The 24,790-nt window shown below is 38.5% G+C and overlaps 1 protein-coding gene and 1 pseudogene across 1 annotated transcript; both read right to left on the reverse strand.

The window, feature by feature from the left end:
* Positions 1-8,341: 8,341 nt before the first annotated feature.
* LOC102415352 lies at positions 8,342-9,354 on the reverse strand (annotated as a pseudogene).
* A 3,556-nt stretch (positions 9,355-12,910) lies between these two features.
* Positions 12,911-14,907, reverse strand: LOC102415683 (olfactory receptor-like protein OLF2). Its single transcript, XM_025273625.2, has 2 exons — positions 14,842-14,907; positions 12,911-13,678 (listed from the first exon to the last, which is right to left on the reverse strand). The coding sequence occupies exons 1-2, from the start codon at positions 14,905-14,907 to the stop codon at positions 12,911-12,913; spliced, it is 834 nt and encodes a 277-aa protein (XP_025129410.2).
* Between the last annotated feature and the right edge of the window lie 9,883 nt (positions 14,908-24,790).

The following is a 24,790-nucleotide window of genomic DNA, read 5'->3' on the forward strand; positions in this document are numbered from 1 at the left end:
AAATAACCCTGATGCTGGGAAAAATTGAAGGCAGGAGGAGAAGTGGATGACAGAGGATGAGATGATTGGATGGCATCACCGATTCAATGGACAGGAGTTTGAGCAAACCCCAGGAAATGGTGAAGGACAGGGAAGCCTGGCATGCTGCAGTCCATGGGGTTGCAAAGAGTTGGACATGACTTAGCAACTGCACAACAACAACAGAGTTTATCAAAGTCAGATATTTCTTAAAATAAATTCTATGTGGGAACTTCCCTGGGGGTCCAGTGGTTAAGACTCTGCACTTCCACCACAGAGGGTGAGGGTTCCAGTTGGCGCCCTTGGCGTGGGTTAAGATCCCACATACCACATGGCAGGCCAATAAATAAATAAATAGAATTCAAATCACAAAAATAAATAAATAAATTCTATAAATGATGTTCAGGAGCAAAGAGTATTAAAATGACTTAAAACTTGCAATTTTTGCTTTTTCACCTGTACTCACTTTATATTATCTAATTTTCACTGCATGTTATAGATTTGACATATTATCACATATAACCTGACGTAATAGCTTCATAATATGAAACAGAAATTGAAGCCCAGAGGGAATAATATTCTGCAACTCTGTGGGACATTGTTTCTTTACTTCCATAGAAATACCTCAAAAATAGATTCCTGAATACAGCACAATGAAACAAATTTGTCTTAAAATATAACTCTAAGTAGTTTCTCAGATGTTATGGCTTGTTTATGTTAAAGTGACACTTGAAAACTCACAAAACCATGACATATGGCTGTTAGATTTCTGGGAGGACTGATGGATCATACAAGTCCCATTTCTAAACCAAGGAGGAATCCAGCAGTGACGGAGAGCAGAGGGGCAACTAGGAAGCGCTGTCACACTGGGAGGGCGTCTGTTTTAGTTACATTACACAGACTCGAAAATAATCAGTGTCGGGGTGAAGAGAAAGTGATGTGGGGGACCACTTCGTTGCAGTTTCAGGAAGGAATAGGAAGTAAAGTGGTGTCCCTTGCCATTGTACAACCTGACAGTTTTGAGGAGGTGATCTCTGCGTTATCCATCTATTGTAGTGTTTTATCACACGTGAGTCATTGCTGTATACTTCTGAGCACAGGTTGCTACTTGTTCTTTAGACACCTATAGGTGATAAATATTCTTCCCAATTGTACTATAGTCATGTATATTACCTCTACAACTTCAGTCTTAATGCAGTTAATTTAATTGTCACAGATGTGTAAATGCAAAATGTGAGCAAACAAGAAAAGATGTGCAAGGCATGTACCAGGTTATGCATTCCAGTAATTCAGTAAGTTTTATATTTCTTCTGAGCTCTAACTTGGAATAAATATAAAACAAATGATTTTCAGTTATTTTTGTTTATGTCTTCATATTGCTTACTGTTATAGTATTTCCCCTTGCTGTCTATAAAGCTAGAATATCCTTCAGACAAAATTCAATTAAACTAATAATTTTCATAAAAGAGATTTCTGTTACAATTATTAATGCTTTTCCTTAGTGTATTCTCTTCTTTATGTGATGACCTCAATATGAAAATACCAAATGTACTTCTGTGGCAGATATTGACAAGAAAAATCTCAAAACCCCCATGTAATTGTTAAAAGTATTTTAGCATGTATGTATAAAACGATGATATATTTGTGGTCATTAAGAATTTATTTCCATTCTCTATTTCTCTGGTGTGTATTTGGAGGGAGTGAAGTCAATCATCGTCACCATAACCTGATTTCTTTCCAGATGTATTTTTCTCAGATGCTTCTTATTCTCTAAGAATACCATGCTTTCTCAGGCTACACTCTGTTTAGACAGAACCCCATCTTATCTTCACAAACCTGACTGCCCATCCAGGCCACGAGGGCTAGTTCTCCCTAAATCTGTAACATATAGCAGTACGCTACTGACAATTGAATAACATGAATTGCTTCCCCAAAGGTTTGGGCACTAATAGGGAATACCTTTTAGAATCGTGAGGACATGGAGGGAGAGACTGAGGGTTGAATTTAAAATGCAAGACTTTAGAGACAAACAATTGAGATGAAAAATCTGTATCTAAACAAACTTCCTTGATGCCAATGATGTCCCTAAACACAATACTGTATAGGTAACTATCTATTTAAAATTAAAAAATAAAATTTAGATTTAGTAAATATTCATACAGTTTTCTATAAAATATGTCAATTCACACCTCCACTATGACTTTTCAGTGTGAATCATCTGGGTTTTCCACAACTCTTTTCAATTCTATGGATTGTAGCCCACCAGGATCCTCTGTCCATGGAATTCTCCAGTCAAGGATACTGGAGTGGGGTGCCATTCCCTTCTCCAGAGCATCTTCCTGACCCAGGGAATGAACCCAGGTCTGTTGCAGGCAGATTCTTTACCATCTCAGTCACCAGGGAAGCCCTTCCACATCTTAAACAACACTGTTGTTGTCTGCCTTTTCAATCCTCGTCCATTGTGTAGAATATCTGATTCCCTGATGACACAAAAAGCTGGAAATCAACTTATATGAATATCCTTTTTAACGAAATGTCTCTTAATGTCAAAATTCTGTATAGGTCAGTTAATTGGGCTTGATTGATGGGATTGGGCCTCCTGTAACCCACTGGACTGGAGATGTAATTTTTTCCATCCATTGCTATATGTGTATGTATGTATGTATGTATGTATATATATATATATATATATATATATATAGAGAGAGAGAGAGAGAGAGAGAGAGAACCGCATCCCTCTGTTATACCTTTTAAATCATCCCAAATAGAAATTATTGATAGAGGTATATTGACATAGATACAGCACGTGGTAGCTGGAATGTTCAATAGTGATTATTGCATTCATAACTCTCTTTTGACCAGTGGAAATGAGGCCCATGGAGGAAGTGATTTGTTGAAGGTGACAGTTACTGCAAGTTGAGTGTTTATACAGACACAATGCTGGTGAAATTGCTTCTCCAGTTCATACCTTATTTCTAGAGAGGTTTTCAAGCTAAGTTAAATTTGCTGCCTCTGAAGAAAGAGCCACGTACTTATCAAATCAATGAGAGCTGTTACAATTTTGATTCAACAAACTCTGCTAACTAACTTTCCACCAGTATGATCTCATGGCTCCTATCATTCTGTATATGACCTAACCACCATCCCTGGTTATGCTTATTTGTGGGGATACCAATTGCAGAGTAGAAGGAAAGAACTGTGAGAAAAGAATTGACCTAAGTTACAATCTCATTACACACAGTTACTGAAGGAGGCCGTGCAATGGGAGTCAGAGACAGTAAATTAAGCCTAAAATTGTTGGGATGATACCTTAATGAGAGGCTGACAAATGACTCAGAGAGGAAATAGGACTGGACAATATAAAGTATTAAACTCAAAGTTGAGGTTGAGTAGTCAGGGAGAGGGTGAACTAGCAAGAGAGAAGAAAGCCTTCAGTATTGAAAATGTATGCTGTGTTATAAATTACATCAGAGTTGCATTTATTGCAGTGGAAACTAACAGTAATTTTTTCAGAGGAAGGGATAAGTTAGAAGGTTGGAATCAACATAAACACACTACTAGGTATAAAGTAGATAATCAACAAGATCTTACTCTATAGTATAGGGAACTCAATACTCTGCAATAACCTATATGGGATAATAATCTGAAAAAGAATAGATACACGGATTTGTATGACAAATCACTTTTCTGTATGACTGAAACTAAGACAAAATTGTTAATCAACTCTAACCCAATATAAAATAGAAATTAAAAGTAGAATTTTGCCAATACGGATCACTGTGAAGGTGAGGTGCGGGCAATGCTGGCTTTCGGTGGGGAAGAATGGAATGGTAGCCATAAGGTGATGAGAATCAAGTGTCTTGTCCTAAATATGGAACAGGAAATGTCCTAAGTGCGTGAGTTCATCACAAAAGATAGACATTGTTTCCTTTGCAGCTAAACGTGCCATTTCAACCATGGCCCTTGGGGCAGGACCAGAGAATTACATAAGAAAAGTACTCTGGGATTTATTAGCAAATTGCTTCTTGGCAAGGTGCAACCAGGGAATTGCATCGTTAGGGTTGTTTCAGGCATTTGGACTGACTTGGGAATGGTGTGTCCAACGTAGATCACTGTGAAGTAACCTCTGCTCAGCTGGCACAATGAGTGAATGCAGGGTCCTGAAAAACCAGTTCTAAGGGCAAAGAACTCCAAACATGATATGATGATGGGATGTGTAGTGAGATCTAAAACCCTGGATGACTTGCGTCTGAAGTGGATAAAGATGGGTCCTGAAGACGCCACTCATGACCTGGTGCTGTGAATGATGCCATCTCTTTTCAGGGCTCGTCCCTGAGGGAGTTATGAAGCTTTATATGCTGTGCAACCTTATGTAAAAAGATAGCGAGTGGGAGCCTGCTGTACAGCACAGGGAGTTCAATGTGATGCCCTGTGGTGACCTAGAGGGGTGTGGTGTCAGAGCGGAGGGTTGGGGCGGGGGGGATATATGTACACACATAGGTGATTTGATTAATGCACAGCAGAACTAGCACAACATTGTAAAGCAACTGTACCCCACCTTAAAAAAAAAAATCCAGATTGAATACTCACCTCTCTCACATCTTAATCATTACGTTAAAACAAAAATAAACAGAAACAAATGCAAAAAATCCTGGTTTCCTTATCATATGTAAAGGCATTAATACAGTGTCATTAGATAAAAAGTTAAAGGAACAAAGTAAAGTCTATCTTTTTTCCCTTAAACATACAGTGGGTAGATGGTAAAGAATCCATCTGCAATGAAGGAGACTAGGGTTCATTCCCTGGTTGGAAAGATCTCCTAAAGAAGGAAATCCAGTATTTTTGCCTGGAGAATTACATGGACAGAAGAACCTCATGGGCTATAGTCCATGGGCTCAGCAAAAGTCAGACAGTACTGACTGACTAAGCACCTCAGCACCTTAAATGTAAATGATGGCCAGAGAATACAATTTTACATAACACAAATAAGCTTATTTTTAATAGACATGACTATCTTTAATAGGTTTTTAACAAAGTACATTGAATGTGGAAGGGGTTTGGACAATAATTAAGAGGTACTGATATATAAAATATACTGAGAAAAAAAATCCATTATTTGAAGTTATAAAAGAAAATAGGTGGGTCATGGAGAAAGCAAGGGAATTTCCAAAAAAAAAATCTGCTTCTGCTTCACTGGCTGTGCTACAGTCTTTGACTATGGATCACAAAAATCTGTGGAAAAATCTTAGAACGGATGGTGTTTTGCCAAAAGTTTTCACTTCCTTCTCAGGTTCAAAGGATTTGTTAACAAAGTAACCCACCCGTTATATACAAATATATAATGCAGATATTTATTAGACAATTATTTAGCTTATTTTCAAGATACTAACATTAATAGAGCAGAGGATACATCAGCAAATTGGGTTTTGACCAACCTCCAGACTCAAACAGCGCTGGGAAGTCCCATGTCATGGACATCTGGAGTCCCAACTGGGAAAAGGTCCCAGGCAGTACCTCCGCTCTGCTCTGTGGGTGAGACTTCAAAGACTGTCCTGATTTCGACTTATAATCCCAGGACAGACTCAAACGGATACATTCATCAATCTGGGACCAAACTGCAAGCCTGGTTTCAAGATAATGCTGTTGACTTTGCCATGGAAAACTTGGAATGTGGCAAAGCCTGGGGCTTGGTTGGCCAGGCCCCCTCCAGGGTCTCAACTATCTCAGGATTCCTCCCCCATCTTATCTATGGGGCTGCAAGTCTTGCACCCATAGCGGTCACTCCCAGTCAGGGCAGTGCCCAGGTAGGTTAGAAGCAAGGTCACAGGCCTGCTCTGCTTTGTCCCTGAAGCATAAACAAGACTATTTATTTACTTTCTTTAACAGATGGGAGTACCAGATCACTTTACCTGTCTCCTGAGAAAATTGCATATGAGTCAAGAAGCAACAGTTAGAACCGGACATAGAACAAATGACTGGTTAAAAATTGGGAAAGGGGTATGACAAGGCTGTATATTGTCATCTTGTTTATTTAACTTATATGCAGAATACACCATAAGAAATGCTGGGCTGGATGTATCACAAGCTGGAATCAAAATTGCCAGGAGAAATATCAACAACCTTAGATGTGCAGATGATACCACTCTGATGGCAGAAAGTGAAGAGGAACTAAAGAGCTTCTTGATGAAGGTAAAAGAGGAGAGTGAGAAAGCTGGCTTACAACTCAACATTCAAAACACTAAGATCATGGCATCTGGTCCCAACGTTTCACGGCATATTTTGTTGTTCATTCACTAAGTCGTGTCTAACTCTTTGCAGCCCCACAGACTGCAGCACACCAGGCTCCCCTGTCCTTCATCATCTCCCAGAGTTTTCTCAAACTCATGTCTATTGAGTCTGCAATGCCACCCAGCCATCTCATTCTCTGTTGTACCCTTTTCTTCCTGCTTTCAGTCATTCCCAAATTCAAGGTCTTTCCCAAACATTTGGCTCTTTGGATCAGGTAACCAACATATTGGAGCTTCAGCTTCAGCATCAATCTTTCCAATGAATATTCAGGGTTGATTTCTTTTAGGATTGACTGGTTTGATCTTGCTGTTCAAGGAACTCTCAAGAGTCTTCTCCAGCACCACAGTTCAAAAACATCGATTCTTTGGACTCAGCCTTCTTTATGGTACAATTCTTACCTCTGTACATGATGACTGGAAAAGCCATATTTTGATGACTACTACTAAAATTCTGTTTAGAATAAGTCCCAGTACATGTCGCATCAGAGAGCCAATATCAATCATTGCAATATAATCAATTCTAAACATTACCTTGTGTTTGTTTCTTATTTTCCTGTATACCAATACTTAAGATGATAACTTTCTCTTTCATTTAAAAGATAGCAATTGGGCTTTTTATCTTTTTTTTTTAATATTAACTGAGGTAATGGCTCACTGGTAAAGAATCAGCCTAATAATGCAAAGGACGCGGGTTTAATCCCTCGGTCGGGAAGATCCCCTGGAGAAGGAAATGGCAACCCACTCCAATATTCTTGCCTGGGAAATCCCATGGACAGAGGAGCCTGGCGGGCAACAATAGAGTCAGACACAACTTTGTGACTAAAAACAACGACAACAAAAGGCTAATGCTAGGAACACCTCAAGAGGTGGAGTTGTCTGTTCCAGTGACCTTTAAAGAAGACCAGGTTCTTCATCCTCCAACTTCTAATCATGAGTTTCTGTGCATCTGTGAAGAGCACCGTATCTGTTCTCTGCAACATTGACAAGATAGAACATCCACAGGATGATGACCAGTCTCTGAAGTGTAATAGCAATCTAGTGCACATGATTCTAAGATTACTTAGTGATATTATTGGGGCAGAATTATAAGGAATAGAGTATTCATGAAGTTCTGTCAATCCCTGTGATTCCTGTGTCTGTTACTCATTCAACTGAGTCTGGAGGCTTGAAACAGAGACGTATTTCTTTTACACTGAATACACATGTGTGCTAAGTCACTTCAGTTGTGCCTGACTCTTAATGTCCCCATAGACTAAAGCCCACTAGGCTTGACTGTCCATGGGACTCTCCAGGCAAGAAAACTAGAGTGGGTTACCAGGCCCTCCTCCAGGGAATCTTCCCCATTAAGGGATCAAGCCCACATCTCATTTCTCCTGCATTGGCAGGTAGGTTCTTTACCATCTGGAAGGCACAGTAAATGTACTAGAATAAAGTGAAATAAAGGGAGGGGTTCTTGCTAGTGTATTTAGTAAATTTACAAGGACTCCTTTGCTTAATAATGCAAGGGGTCCTCATTCATTTATTCAATAAGTGTTTTTGAATGGCATTCTGAAGCCCAGCAATATAAATATCAAAATAGATAATGGATGAACAAGAAAGGAAAGGAACTTGCATCTATCGAAGTTTTAATTACAACACATGGTTTTATGTTTACTCTTATTTATTTATGAATTTATTTTGTATATAAAAGTATTTATTCACTGCCTCTACAATTTTACATGCTATGATGACACAGTTATAGAGTGATACAAGTACATAAAAAGTGTACAAAAAAACTATTCTACTCACTAATTTTTTTTTATTGCTGAGCAAATTTATTAAACATATTGTTTAAAAAATATACTGGAATCATAGGATGGTAAGTTGAATTGACATAGGTGGAGGGATAGCTTGATGAATGCTATCTCACAGGAGGCTTACCCAAGGAAAGAGATATAAAAAAGACCCTCTCTTCAAAACAGCACATTGCTCCCCTTTCTTAGTCTGGAGACAAATTAAGATGACCAATGACTACTTTCAACACTCAATTTAGGCACAAAGGTAACTCATGAGTAATATCCAGAAGACTGTAATGGTGAGACTACAAGAATCTATCAGTACCTGAACTTCAGCTCTCAGAATCTTTACATATATAGTTTTGGTTGAAAACACTGTATCACTCAGAACACAATTTAGTACTGATTACTTTTTTAATGGCAACTTTCACATCCTTATTCCTTAAGCTGTAGATGAGTGGGTTTAACGTGGGGATGACAACTGTGTAGAAGGCAGAGATTATTTTGTCTGTGTCCATGGAGTAACTGGAGCTGGGTCTGAAATGCCACAGGAGCGTGCCATGAAATATAGCCACAGCGGTTAAATGGGAGGCACACGTAGAGAAAGCTTTGTGTCTCCCCCCGGTTGAGTTCATCCTAAGGATGGTTGCTTTGATGTAGCTGTAGGAGAGGAGGACAGTGATAATGCTAGTCCCCACAACACAACTACTGGATAAGGCTAGCAAGGCCAGGAAGTCACAGAAAAAGTGATTGATGACATTAGAACTGCAAAATTATAATTAAAATGTAAAACAGGTGTGGATTGCTGAATCTACCAAACCTTCCACGTAGACAACAGATATTAGCTGGGTACAGAGTCTTCTGGACATGGAAACTGTATAAAGAAGTGGATTGCAAATGACTACATAAAGGTCATAAGCCATGACAGCCAACATGAGACTTTCCATATCTGCAAAGATCCCCCAGAAATACATCTGCATAGCACACAAGCCAAATGGAATCCTTTTATGCTCAGATAGGAAATGAGCCAGCATCTTGGGAGAGACAGCAGAGGAGTAGCAGACATCACAGGAGGAAAGATTGCTCAGGAAATGATACATGGGTGTGTGCAGTCTTGGGTCCACCTTGATCAGCAGGATCATCCCGACACTGGCAACCACAGTTACGCCATAAACCAGCAGGAAGAGCACGAAGAGCCCCTGCTGCACGTGCCTTCTGTCTGAACGCCCTGGAAATGTGAAGTTAGTAGCCACACTGCAGTTCTCAGCAGTCATCACTCAGATCTGTTGGGAAATCCCTGGTTGTGAAAGAGGAAATGGAAATGGAGGGTAAATATGTCAACTTACTATCATTATAGTTAAACCCCTGGTCCTTTTGTAGATGTAAGTAATCAAGAAAAGAGACAGACCTTCCTAGGACTGCATGAGGCCAACAGACTCAGAAATATTCTCCAATTTTGTTTAAATGAAAAAAAAATTGACAACAATCCATTTGCAAAGCACTGTATAGTTTTGCAGTGCCCTTTCATCCAACCTAAATCAGACTGTTTCCAATCCAACTTGTGTAGTATTTATGACCATGTTTGTGGCTTTCCTGATGGCTGAGATGGTAAAGAATTTGTCTGCAATGCAGGACACCTGGGTTTGATCCCTGGGTCAGGAAGATACCCTGGAGAAAGGAATGGCTATCCACTCCAATATTCTTGCCTGGAGAACTCCATGAACAGAGGATCCTGGTGGTCTCTACAGTCCATGGGGTCACAGAGTCAGGCATAACTGAGTGACTAACACTTTGCTACTTCTGTCTGATACTAACAAAATGATGTGCTCTGAGTGAAGCAAGGATCTGATAATTGGGTGGTTCACATAACTTGTCTTTTGACAAGATTGCTGGGTTTTTTGGTTTGTTTTATTTTTCAATGATGTAGAAATGTTGTTATACCCTGTGTTAGAGAAGAGTAGTAAGTAAGAAGCACAAGTGATGAATATATTGCTTTCTTATTCCCCCTGTGGAGAGGGCAGAACTATAGCCAGTTCTGAATATAAGAAGTCCTCACTTCCCCATTAACCTCTCAAGTCCCTCCAACCTCATTATAGGACAGATAGATGGTTCATGATTCAGGAACCGCTGGGACAGAGAGGGTGGTGATTTTTGTATAAGAGGGTGGAAGGGGCTCTATGAACTAAGTGCTGAGATGCACATAGAGTAACATGCCAGCGCTGACCATTCTTCTGCTTGGAAGTTGCAGTTATATTGGGGAGATGATGAAGAGCATTTGAGATCCAGTTGCAGAGATGCTGGTAGCAAGGGTCATAGAGGCAAGGCAGAAGGCTTGGCTTGCTGCGTGAGTCCTTTCTGCCCTAACCTACTCTCTTCCACACTTTGTATTCTGCCATAATGGTTTCATAAGACACATAACATAAATATTCTCATGGTCACACTTCTGTAACCTCAAAGACATTCACATCTGAGCTGTGCCCTGCTCCAATTTCATTTTGATATTTGGCAAAACTAATACAGTTATGTAAAGTTTAAAAATAAAATAAAATTTAAAAAAATACACCATTAAGAAAATGCACACACACACACACAAAAATTTTAATACTGTTTGATTATTTTATTTGAGCCAGATTTCTCTTCAGTATCTCAGTTCTGCCTTTCTTTGGTTTAAGAACTACGTGTCTTTGGAAGGACAATGGAATTCTATGTCCCACTGTTATATTTTACCCAAACCAATTATGTGATATATAATGTCATCAGTTAGTCACTTGAGTCACTCAGTTGGGTCTGACTCTTTGTGACTTCATGGACTGCAGCACGCCAGGCTTCCCTGTCCATCACCAAATCCAACCATCTCATCCTCTGCCATTCCCTTCTCCTCCACTTGTCCTCTTATGTTCTAGGAGAATTTAAAAACCAGGAATTGCATGTAGATGAGGGATAGAGAAGCACATTGGAACAGTGGTCTAGTGATCACTGTGCAGGTTTTCAACCCTAGGACTTAACTCATATATCTGCTTAGAAAGACATAATTAAGCAAAAATACTTTCCTTTAAAACTTAAAGCATTTATAGAAATATAATATGTATGTTATACATAATGTATAGTATAACAGATAAATTTGTAAAATAGTAAAAGACATCTGACCATTTCCATAATTCATGTTTGCTCCTTTTATATTCCCTATTTATATGCATTTAAAATAAACAAGATGTACAACTAACTAAAATAAAAGTGTGTGTACTATTTCATATATTCCTTTGTTTATATAAAATACTTTCTTTCAAAAAAGCATTAAAAAATAAGGAACTCTCAAATATAAATCAAAGAAACAGCAAAGATATCAGTGCATGTCCCAGAACTCCTGATTTGTTCATTGCATGCCGTTCTGTCTGTGGGAGGGCTCAGCATTGCCTCCTGCCTGACCCAGATTATATAATCATCTCTGTGTCTGGTCCCTGGGTGGTGAACCCTTAGTCTCTCAGGAATAAGTACCAGATATGATGTAATTTACCATCTGATATTTCATACAAGTAAGCTGATTGCACATGGAATATAGACCTTTAGGATAGTTTGCCTTTGGCCCCCCTCTACCTTAATGCCCAATATTATACTTATTCACGAGACAGCAAAAGAGACACTGATGTATAGAACAGTCTTATGGACTCTGTGGGAGAGGGAGAGGGTGGGAAGATTTGGGAGAATGGCATTGAAACATGTGTAATATCATGTATGAAATGAGTTGCCAGTCCAGGTTCGATGCACGATACTGGATGCTTGGGGCTGGTGCACTGGGACGACCCAGAAGGATGGAATGGGGAGGGAGGAGGGAGGAGGGTTCAGGATGGGGAACACATGTATACCTGTGGCGGATTCATTTTGATATTTGGCAAAACTAATACAGTTATGTAAAGTTTAAAAAAAAAAAAAGAAAAAAAAGAAACAGTGAATGCTTCTGATCTGCAAGCATTCCTAATTCCCAGTTCACCAATCCTTATGTAGACATTTGTTTTCATTCAATACATTAGAAAACAAATGCATACCCATTCCCCCTCACACACTTACACAGACACACAAACACTCTCCATTAAACACATTCAGGAAACAAAGATTTTGTAAAAACAGCAAAAATCTCAACATATTTACATTCCATAGGAATAACTGGATGTTTTCTACACTATTTGGCTTTTAGTTTTTAAATAAAAATGATGTTAGGATTATGTGTGTGTACAGGGAAGCCTGACATGCTTAAATTCATGGGGTTGCAAAGAGTTGGACACAGTGACTGACCAGCAGCAAGGCTTTTATATTATGTTGTAATTACAGTCTGTTAGAAATAATTTTAATAATTATTTGACATTGGTCACTTTCGTTATATGGCAAAATTCATTAGTAGAAAAGCAGATGGAGTCACGATGAAATAAAGCCCACATAGAGTGCAACAGCAACTTAGAAAATACTTTCAGAAAATTAAAAAAAAAACACATATAAAGACTGAAGAAAAACAAATTTGACAAATAAAGAGTCTGAAAATTTTCCACAAATAAGGAGTATTAAACAGAGGTTTAAGATATAAAATGAAACCTGTGGCATTTCGGAAATCATACATATTGCTAGGATTGCAAGATAGTATAAATACAAACGGAATCATACAACATTAGTCAAACCAATTTTGATCTTCATAAATTATTGTGTAACATTGGGAGGAAGATGTATACGAGCAAATTTTCAATGGGACCGTTTTTTATTTTTACATTTCATCAGAGCCTCTTTCACATCTTTGTTCTGTAGGCTGTAAATCAGAGGATTTAACACAGGAATCACAAGGGTCTAAAACAAGGAGGTCATTTTGTCTTCGTCTAGAGAGTAGGAAGTACTTGGCCTGAAATACATGAAGAGCAGAGTTCCCTGGAAAATTACCAAAGCAGTTAGGTGGGAGGTGCAGGTGGAGAAAGCCTTGAACCTCCCCTCAGCAGAGTGGATCTTTATCACTGCTAGGATGATGTAACAGTAAGACACAAAAAGACCTGAGAGGGTGATCAGTTCAATGAAGCCAAAAATGATAAATATCACTAATTCATTGACCTGTGTATCTGAGCAAGATAGCAAGAGGAGAGGAGGGACATCACAGGAGAAATGGTTAATTTCATTTGACCCACAGAAACATAAGTGGAAGGTTAATATTGTATTTATCAAAGCATCCATAACTCTCACCATATAAACCCCAGCCATCAGCAGGGAGCACACCTTGCCAGACATCTTGACTGTATAAAGCAAGGGGTTGCTAATAGCCATGTACCGATTGTAGGCCATGACCGCCAACAGTAGACACTCAGACTCTGCAAAGGTACAGAAGATCAGGAATTGCAGAGCACAGCCATAGAAGGGGATTGATTTGTTCTTGATGAGGAAGCCTGCCAGCATCCTGAGTCCAATGGCTGTGGAATAGCAGAGGTCACTGAAGGAGAGGTGGCTGAGGAAAAAGTACATGGATGTGTGCAGCTGGGGGTCTGTTCTAACTAAAACGATCATCCTGAGATTTGCAACAAGAATAATAAGATAAACAACCAGAAATGTGGTAAATAGAGTCACTTTGATTACAGATCAGATCAGATCAGATCAGTCACTCAGTCGTGTCCGACTCTTTGTGACCCCATGAATCACAGCACGCCAGGCCTCCCTGTCCATCACCAACTCCCAGAGTTTACTGAGACTCACGTCCATTGAGTCAGCGATGCCATCCAGCCATCTCATCCTCTGTCTTCCCCTTCTCCTCCTGACCCCAATCCCTCCCAGCATCAGACTCTTTTCCAATGAGTCAACTCTTTGCATGAGGTGGCCAAAGTACTGGAGTTTCAGCTTTAGCATCATTCCTTCCAAGAAATCCCAGGGCTGATCTCCTTCAGAATGGACTGGTTGGATCTCCTTGCAGTCCAAGGGACTCTCAAGAGTCTTCTCCAACACCACAGTTCAAAAGCATCAATTCTTTGGCACTCAGCCTTCTTCACAGTCCAACTCTCACATCCATACATGACCACAGGAAAAACCATAGCCTTGAATAGACGAACCTTTGTTGGCAAAGTAATGTCTCTGCTTTTCAATATGCTATCTAGGTTGGTCATAACTTTCCTTCCAAGGAGTAAGCGTCTTTTAATTTCATGGCTGCAGTCACCATATGCAGTGATTTTGGAGCCCAGAAAAATAAAATCTGACACTGTTTCCACTGTTTCCCCATCTATTTCCCATGAAGTGATGGGACCGGATGCCATGATCTTCGTTTTCTGAATGTTGAGCTTTAAGCCAACTTTTTCACTCTCCACTTTCACTTTCATCAAGAGGCTTTTGAGTTCCTCTTCACTTTCTGCCATAAGGGTGGTGTCATCTGCATATCTGAGGTTATTGATATTTCTCCCGGCAATCTTGATTCCAGCTTGTGTTTCTTCCAGTCCAGCGTTTCTCATGATGTACTCTGCATATAAGTTAAATAAACAAGGTGACAATATACACCCTTGACGAACTCCTTTTCCTATTTGGAACCAGTCTGTTGTTCCGTCTACAATTCTAACTGTTGCTTCCTGATGTGCATACAAATTTCTCAAGAGGCAGATCAGGTGGTCTGGTATTCCCATCTCTTGAAGAATTTTCCACAGTTTATTGTGATCCACACAGTCAAAGGCTTTGGCATAGTCAATAAAGCAGAAATAGATGTTTTTCTGGAGCTCTCTTGCTTTTTCTATGATCCAGCGGATGTTGGCAATTTGATCAGGGCTACTACTAATTCCCAAGAGAAGGAATTCTTTCAAGGAAGTGCAATTTTCCCCATCCATTCTTCTTTATTCTTCTTGTTAAAATGCTCCAGAAATGACTGAGACAATGACAGATCAATGTTTTCACTCTTTTTGAGACAAAATATTATCTGTAAATCAGATAAAATTAATTCCAGTACATTTTATTCTGAGAAAATAGCCCATACAAATTTCCCCAGTATTTGATTTTAAAAGGTTAACTGTGGGATAGGGGTTTTGAGAAAGTCTGACTCTAAATTTGGATGTCATCTATGATGTATGTGATTAGTTGGAACCTTCACTGCTTTATCTCAGCAATCAGTTCTTTACTGAAAGCTCATTGCATGTCAAACATAATATGAAAGTAACACTTTAATTAAAGATAAGGTTGGAGTATTCAACCTTATATTTTAAAGATACCTATCCAACTAAGAACACAAGTGATTACACTTCTTGAGTACTTAAGAATCATAATGTGTTTATTTGTTCGTTTGCTTGTTCAATTGCTAAGACCTGTCTGGCTCTTTCAACTCAATGTTGAAGCCTACCAGCCTCCTCTGTCCATGGGATTTACCAGGCAAGGACACAGGAGTGGGTTGCCATTTCCTTCTCCAGGGCGTCTTCCCGAATCAGGGATAGAACCCCAATCTCCTGAACTGCAGGCGGATTCCTTAGCACTGAGCTACCTGGGGAGCCCAATTTGCTTATTATTGTGTATTAAATAATGACAGAATGAACTTATCTCTGATTTTGAAAGAATGAACAATATGGTATTATTGTCTCTGCTCTACTTTTTAATGTAGATATTGAGCATTAGATATATTTTAGTAAAATTATCTCTAGAAATATTTTACTGCTTTGCCACATTATTATTACTTACATGCAGGAGCAGTCTGGTGCCAAAGGACATGTCTCTTGACCAGATAAAGAAAAATTCTAGAAACAAGCAGAAACAAAAAGCTTTAGCTAATGCATTTTCATCCCTTTAGATTTTAACCTGGCTTGTTCATTAAAAATAGATGGGATAAAGTAACAAACATATATTTGATATAAGCTTCTATTTGTGTTTAGGTTTATGCGTATGTGCACGTGAGTGCTTGTGTGTGCATGCACTCTGTTGATATATGAGATTTGGAGTATGAATGATGAACTGATTTTGCTTTAGACTTGAGTAAATATGGTATGTGGTTTTTATGGATTGAATTTGCACAAGTTATTAATAATATTAGTATTGTAATAAGTCATTATGCACAGCGGCAAAGACTTTGCCTGCAATGCAGGAGACACGGGTTCAATCTGGGGCTCAGGAAGATCCCCTGGAGAAGGAGATAGCAACCCGCTCTAGCATTCTTGCCGGGAAAACCCCATGGACAGAGGAGACTGTTGGGCTGCAGTCCTTGCAGTCACAGAGTCAGCATGACTGAGTAATTGAGCACACACAACACGAACAAGATGACACTTTTTACTGTTAAAATAGTAAAAAAAAACTTAAATCTTTGTTGTACCTTTTCACAGTGCTTAGAAAAAAATCCAACTTTCCCCTTAATTTTGTTTAAGATATACATATATAAAATTGCTAATCAAAATAAATCTGATTTGTCCTGCTTTAATAAGAAATACAATGGGGGACAGATGTACACCCATGGCTGATTCATGTCAGTGTAAGGCAAAACCACCACAATATTGTAAAATAATTAGCCTCCAATTAAAATAAATAAATTAATTTTTAAAAATACAATTTTTTTCCATTAGATTACAGATTATTAACCAAAGGAAACAAGTAAATACAGTGTTCATTTACAAGTCTCTAAATATTTGATTCCTTAGTTTTTGAAATTTAAGGTTCTTATTCTTCATTCTTCAAATTTGGCAACTCAGAAACCTACCTGCGATGAGCAAGTTCTCCTGTGCTTGCCTCTGCAGGTGAACAGTATAGACAGATCACACTTAATTTTTACTTAGTGACAGTTGGGAGTTAAATCTCTAAGGCATTTGCCCTCACTCTTCTGTGTTATGCAAGCATGAGATTAATTAGATTTCTAGTTTTGTATTTTCCCCCATGAATGCTGTTACAACTTTAGAAAAGGCCGAACTTTAATTCTTCACACTTGAAGCAAATTGATCGTATCAGGATGGTTAAATGAGTTTTTAGTATGATTTATTGTGACCCCGAGTCTACATCATCTTCCTCCTGTCAAATCAGACATATAATGAAACTAAATGGACTCTCCACTTAATTATTTTATCTGTTATTATTTCTCTTGCTAAATTTATGAAATTAACAGATTTATTAAATATACTGATTATTTATTAATTTGTTTACCCTTAATTATTTTTAATGTTTCTTTACTGCTGAAACAATCTCCTTCACCTTCCTACTTTGGAATATAACAGTTTTTCAATGGTATGTTACTAACCAACACCTTTTTTTCCTCGTTAACTGTCTGTGATTTCATTTCTGAAGTCACATATTATGCAACAAGATTTTAATTATTTGTATAATTTCACACATATAAAATCATTTATTTTTTTCTCTAAATGAATTCTGCAGGAAGAAAAACAGTGAATTTCTAGGTCCAGTTCTAAACTAATTTGATTCATCAGGACACCATTGAAATCCTCAGTTACTTAATTTCTTTGATGATCTTACACCAGAGGTTTATATTCAGTTTATAATTATAATGGTATTAAAGAGTTATCATATTTCATCTTATGGTTTCCACTATGTTTAGCGAAGCAAAACCAAACTATTTTTATAAATAAAAATATTGATGAAGTGACGTGCATTTAAGTTCCCTTATGGACTTCCCTGGTGGCTCAGACGGTAAAGCATCTGTCTACAATGTGGTAGACCTGGGTTCAATCCCTGGGTCAGGAAGATCCCCTGGAGAAGGAAATGGCAATCCACTCTAGTACTATTGCCTGGAAAATCCCATGGACAGAGGAGCCTGGTAGGCTACAGTCCATGGGGTCGCAAAGAGTCGGACACGACTGAGCGACTTCACTTTCCTTTCCTTTAACAATCATTTTATTAACCTCTACATCAAAGGGTGATACAAAAATAGCTATTCAGAGACATATATGGTACTCAAGTGGTAAACTAATAGCTGAATTTAGGGCAGATTTCTGTATATGACTTTTATTCTGCAACTCTGTTGAATTTATTGATGAGTCCTAATAGTTTTCTTTTTTGCTGATGTCTTTAGGATTTTCTACATGTTTATCATGAATCTTCAAGTAATGATTGTGTGTGTGTGTGTGTGTGTGTGTGTGTGTGTTTGTGCTCAGTTGTGTCTGACTCTTTGCAAACCCATGGACTGAAGCCTGCCAGGTTCCTCTGTCCATGGGATTCTCCAGGCAAGAAAACTGGAGTGGGCTCCCGTTTCCTTCTCCAGGTCAGGTAGTGATCAGATCAGTCATGTCCAACTCTTTGTGACACCATGAATCGCAGCATGCCAGGCCTCCTTGTCCATCACCAACTCCTGGAGTTCACCCAAACTCATGTCCATTGAGTTGGTGATACCATCCAGCCATCTCATCCTCTGTCATCCCCTCTTCCTCCTGCCCCCAATCCCTCCCAGCATCAGAGTCTCTTCTAATGAGTCAACTCTTTGCATGAGTTGGCCAAAGTACTGGAGTTTCAGCTTTAGCATCATTCCCTCCAAAGAATCCCAGGACTTATCTCCTTTAGACCGGACTGGTTGGATCTCCTTGCAGTCCAAGGGACTCTCAAGAGTCTTCTCCAACACCACAGTTCAAAAGCATCAATTCTTCGTCACTCAGCTTTCTTCACAGTCCAACTCTCACATCCATACATGACCACCGGAAAAACCATAGCATTGACTAGACGGACCTTTGTTGGCAAAGTAATGTCTCTGCTTTTCAATATGCTATCTAGGTTGGTCATAACTTTCCTTCCAAGGAGTAAGCGTCTTTTAATTTCATGGCTGCAATCACCATCTGCAGTGATTTTGGAGCCCAGAAAAATAAAGTCTGACACTGTTTCCACTGTTTCTCCATCTATTTGACATGAAGTGATGGGACCAGATGTCACGATCTTCATTTTCTGAATGTTGAGCTTTTAAACCAACTTTTTCACTCTCCTCTTTCACTTTCATCAAGAGGCTTTTGAGTTCCTCTTCACTTTCTGCCATAAGGCTGGTGTCATCTGCATATCTGAGGTTATTGATATTTCTCCAGGCAATCTTAATTCCAGCTTGTGCTTCCAGCCCAGCGTTTCTCATGATGTACTCTGCATAGAAGTTAAATAAGCAGGGTGACAATATACAGCCTTGACGTACTCCTTTTCCTATTTGGAAAAGTGAAAGTGAAGTAGCTCAGTCGTGTCCGACTCTTAGCGACCCCATGGACTGAAGCCTACCAGGCTCCTCTGCCCATGGGATTTTCCAGGCAAGAGTACTGTAATGGGTTGCCATTGCCTTCTCCAAGATTACCTATAAATTCTATCTAAAGAAAAATTTAAAGTGGCTTTCCTCTACCTTCAGGTGCTCAAAAGTTGCATTTTAAAATTTATTTTTTAATCTAAATCTTCAAACTGTTGTTAGCAGAAAATCTTCAGAGATATCTTATTTGGGAGGCCAATATATAAAACTGATTAAAGTGAAGCTGTTTTGGTGGTAAGGGACCTAGAGCCCTGAAGCCTCCTTGAGAAACCCTTAAGGCAGTGGTAGGGGTCACACAGGCAAAATGAATGAAGGGAGGTATGTAAGACAGTAGGAAGCTGTATTTGGAACCAGTCTGTTATTCCATGTCCAGTTACCCATTTTAAGAAAATGCAGAATGAAATAATGATTTAATGGGTCCAGCTTGATGGCATTAGGACCCCTGAAACACATGCTGACTATCTTATGATTGCCACTTTCATCCAAGGTCTAACTGGCCTAGAGAAATCACATATTCTATTATTATGATAATGCTTAAAGAGAAAAAAACACGCCCACCAATATAATTGGCTATTGCCTTGACAGGTTCATACCAATGTAGCTACAGAATGTGGTAGCAGGAATAGAGAAGAAAGATTATTCTGTCTAAGCCCATCTTTTAGCAGAGTAGACACTATGTCCCAAAGAGAAAAAGTGATTTGTTGGAAGTCACATTGCTAGTGAGCTGAAATACAAATTCAGACCCAATTCCATTATTGTTTCTTCAGTTCATAGAATGCTGAAGAAGATGACTTCAAACTAGGTTAAATTTGCTGCCAGTTAAGATCAAGCCACACACTTATTTTTGTAGTGAGTATTAATACATACAGCAGAATTGTCACATATACACAGGCACAGATATACACACTATATTTTCATACTTTAAAAAGTCATCCAAATAGTCTTTAGAAAATTACATTATACTTGATCAGACAGAACATTGAGTGCTTACTGCTTGATAATTTTCTTAAAATTAAACACAAACAGAACCAGCAAATCCTATTAAAGCAGTCTTTAAAGAAAAGAGTTTAAAAAAAAAAAAAACAAGGGTAAAGAGATTAAGGGATGTCTCTTTATCTTTTTTTTTTAATTTTATTTTATTTTTAAACTTTACATAATTGTATTAGTTTTGCCAAATATCAAAATGAATCCACCACAGGTATACATGTGTTCCCCATCCTGAACCCTCCTCCCTCCTCCCTCCCCATTCCATCCTTCTGGGTCGTCCCAGTGCACCAGCCCCAAGCATCCAGTATCGTGCATCGAACCTGGACTGGCAACTCGTTTCATACATGATATTTTACATGTTTCAATGCCATTCTCCCAAATCTTCCCACTCTCTCCCTCTCTCACAGAGTCCATAAGACTGTTCTATACATCAGTGTCTCTTTTGCTGTCTCGTACACAAGGTTATTGTTACCATCTTTCTAAATTCCGTATATATGCGTTAGTATTCTGTATTGGTGTTTTTCTTTCTGGCTTACTTCACTCTGTATAATAGGCTCCAGTTTCATCCACCTCATTAGAACTGCTGCAAATGTATTCTTTTTAATGGCTGAGTAATACTCCATTGTGTATATGTACCACAGCTTTCTTATCCATTCATCTGCTGATGGACATCTAGATTGCTTCCATGTCCTGGCTATTATAAACAGTGCTGCGATGAACATTAAACATATATGTGAAAGATAGTCATTGAATCTAATTTTATGCAACACAAAAAGTTTTAATTTTTATAGACATGAATATGTTTAGTATGTTTTTATTAAAGTAAATTGAATGTGGAAGGAGTTGGACTGTAATTAATTTCCTGATATGTGAAATATTCTATGAACAGCAAATATATTATCTGGAATATAAAATAAAATATTTTAGAGTAATGTATACTTTTGTGTTAAAACTCAATTCAATCAGTAATTGGAAGCAAATAACCTGCTGATAATTATGTTTTAATGTGTTGCTTTATTCTTATGATATTTTAAAGTACATAATATTCAGCAGTTTTATGACTAATAAGATGTATAGAATTAGAAAAGAAATTAAATTGAAAACCTTGTATAACTCATTATCCCATCCTCCTGGAATCAGAAAAGAGTGACTCCATGTTCATTTTTGATGATATAAAATAAAGTGAGAGGTCATGACAACTTAATATAATGTTATGTTTTTCATAAATGGATTAACTGCTAATTTATTACTGTGAGAACAACCTAAGTGCTTAATTTAGTGTTACAAAGTGAGGATTACTTAATATCCACCTACTTGGCAATCACCACTATTTAAACTGTTAAGAATACAGTTCCTGTTTATTTCACAAATACACAGAGAGCAAATATAAGTACTTAAAATGGAATACTAATGCAAATACTACTTTTTCCCCATTGAACACAATTTTTTTTAATAACCATTCCTTTACAACTGCAACTGTATTAACCAGGTTTTTTTTTCTAATTTTAAGAAGAATAATGCTATGAGCACATGAAAAGAGATGGAGTCTTCTTTTCTAGTGAGCTTTAGAGAGGGTCCTGGTACATTGCCCCCAGCTCCCATTCATGTAGTTACTATCAAGTTGTTCCCGCTGATGTAATCAGGGCAGAATGATGAAGAATAGAAGATTGAGAAATTCTCTACATCCGATGACCCCTGCCTCTGATACATATTTAACCTATGCCAAAAGATAGACGCATAAGTGAATTTTGTCTAAAATAGATATTCTGGAATAAACTATTAAAAATAGAATTTTTTTTTAAATTTCAAAAATTGGCAAAATTCATTTCTGCATCGGTTTTTCAAGGGACACTCATTTATTTATTTATTAAATGTTTCTGAATGGCATCATGAAACCAAGTATTTTAAATAGCAAAGAAGCTTTGGAACAAGACAGGCTAGGGTCTTGTATTTATGAAACTTTGAGTTAAGGTAGGAGGTGTTTCTTTTCTTTCTTTCTTTTTTTTTATTACTTAAGTACTACTAAGTGTCATGATGGAACATGTGTTACTATTACAAAAGAAAGGCAAAAACAAACATTTTAACCCACTAACTTTCACTTTTGAGGGAGAAAGTTTATTAATCCCATTGTTTTTTAAAAAATTACTGGAATATTTGGACCACAAGTTGAATTGGTGTGGGAAGAAGGATTGCTCTGCCCATGATATCTCTCTGAAGCATACACATGAACAGAGAAGAGATATAATATATCTTTTCTAAAAAATAGCAAAGTGAACCCATTACTATTCTTCCTTAGTTTAGAGAAGCAATGAAGATAAGTAATTTCTGACCCCCACATTCACTTTAGGCATAAAGATAAGCGATAGAAAATATCTAGAAGTTATATTGGTGAGATTACCAGACTCAGTCAAAGTACCTGAACATTAGCTATCAAAATCTTTAAATAAATCATTTTGGGTAAAAACGTAATTTAGTGACAATTGCTCTTTTCAGTGCAGTTTTCACATCCTTGTTTCTTAAACTGTAGATCAGTGGATTTACAGTCAAATCAGTGGATTTGACTGCATCCTCCAGACCAGAACCTGGGTCACACATCCACCGTCTTCATCGTGAACCCACTCCCTACACCCTGCAACTGGGATCACATGTCCACAGTCTCCATGGTGACCCCACACTCAAGACCCTGTTTGTGGGTTCACACATCCACAGCCTCCAGGGTGACCCCACCAGCCAGATCTTGCACCCAGGGTCTCATGTCCACTGTCTCCAGGGTGACGCCCCTCCCAGACTCTGAACCTGGAGTCACATGTCCTCAGTCTCTGGGGTGACAACACCTCACAGTGCCTCCATCTGAGGTCAAATTTCCACAGTCTCCAGGGTTACCCCCTCCCAGACCCTGTACCTGCAGACACATATCCACAGTCTCAAGGGTGATCCTACACTCCAGAACCTTTTCCTGGGGTCACACATCCAGTCTCCATGGTGAAACCCTTCCCCAGGCCCTGTACCTGGGGTCACACATGCACAGTCTCAAAGGTGACACCCCTCCCCACATCCTGCACCAGTGATCACATGTTCAGTCTCCAGGGTAATCCCACCCTCAAGACCCTGTACCTGGCTTCACAAGTCCATACTCCCGGTGATCCCACCTCCAAAAATCCACACCTAGGCTCACACATCCACAGTCTCCAGGTTGACTCCACCTCTCAGTACTGTACCTGGGCTCACATGTCCACAGTCTCAAGGGTGACCCCACCTCCTAGACCCTCTATTGGAGTCACACGTACACAGTCTCCAGGATGAACCCACCTCCCAGACCCTGCACCTGGGTAGAGGTTACAACAGACAATGCAGAAATACAAAGGATTATAATAGACTATTATGAACAACTATATGGCAATAAAATTGATAAATGGAAGAAATGGACAGATTCTTAGAAAAGTTCGATTATTCAAGACTGTATCCACAGTATCCAAATTTGGTGAAAACTGAAACACACACCTGGCCAAAGAAGATAAAAAGATTGTAAATAAGCATACAAGCGTATCCTCAAGATGCTGGTGGAATGTATGTACAGTCAACTTTGGAAGACAGCTTGGCACTTTTCTCCAAATCTAAAGAGTCTCACCTTAGGAATCAAGAAGTGCACCTCTTGTATTTAGACAACTGATTTGGAAAGCTGAAATAAAAACTAGCATCAAGTAATGTACAAGAGTGCTATTCATAATTCATAATAATTAAAAACTTTAACATATCAGGATATCCTTCCATAGATGTGCATTCACAGGTAAATTAAGGCACAGACATTTCAAGGGGAGCACAAAACAGCACATCCAAAATATGCCCATTTGACAAAAAGATTATTTTAGACTGATTAATTAAAAAAAAAAAAGCAGCCCCCAGAGAATTTTTGAAAACCAAGTAGAAATGCCATTTTATGAAGTAGATTTACATTTATTAAGGATATCTCCACCTGTAGGATATGTCCCTCTCTGGACAAGGAAATGGAGGATGACTAAATATCAAGACTGATTTGACTAAATGACTTGACTAAATATCAAGAAGATCTATGGAATGGACCTGGATGTTCATCTGCATAACCACCATACCTTTGTTCACTGTGCTTCACTTAATAATCTCCCTTAAATGGCTTCTTCCATCCCCTAACCTCCTTCTTTCATTCTTAGCTGATGATAGCATTTAAGGTAAAGTCTTGGACCATTTCAGGAAGTGACTTAGTTTTCCCATGTATCTTTCAACTATACAAGAGGTATGCATGGCATATATTAGACTTCTGATTGTTTTTCTCCAATCCATCTCCCTTCCTAATGGAGCATCTCAATGAAGAACATTGAGGGTAGAGGGAAAATTATTTTTCTTCTCATATAATGCAATACAATAGTATTCAGAGAAATAAAGAAATGAACAACCAACCCAACCCATTTATTAAAAAAAAAAGAAAAAGAAAAGCATGAATCTAACACTTATATTACTAAGTGAAGGAATCCAGCCTCAAGTGCTACACACTGTATGAC

The sequence above is a fragment of the Bubalus bubalis genome, chromosome 22, assembly GCF_019923935.1.
Source record: "Bubalus bubalis isolate 160015118507 breed Murrah chromosome 22, NDDB_SH_1, whole genome shotgun sequence".
NCBI lineage: Eukaryota > Metazoa > Chordata > Mammalia > Artiodactyla > Bovidae > Bubalus > Bubalus bubalis.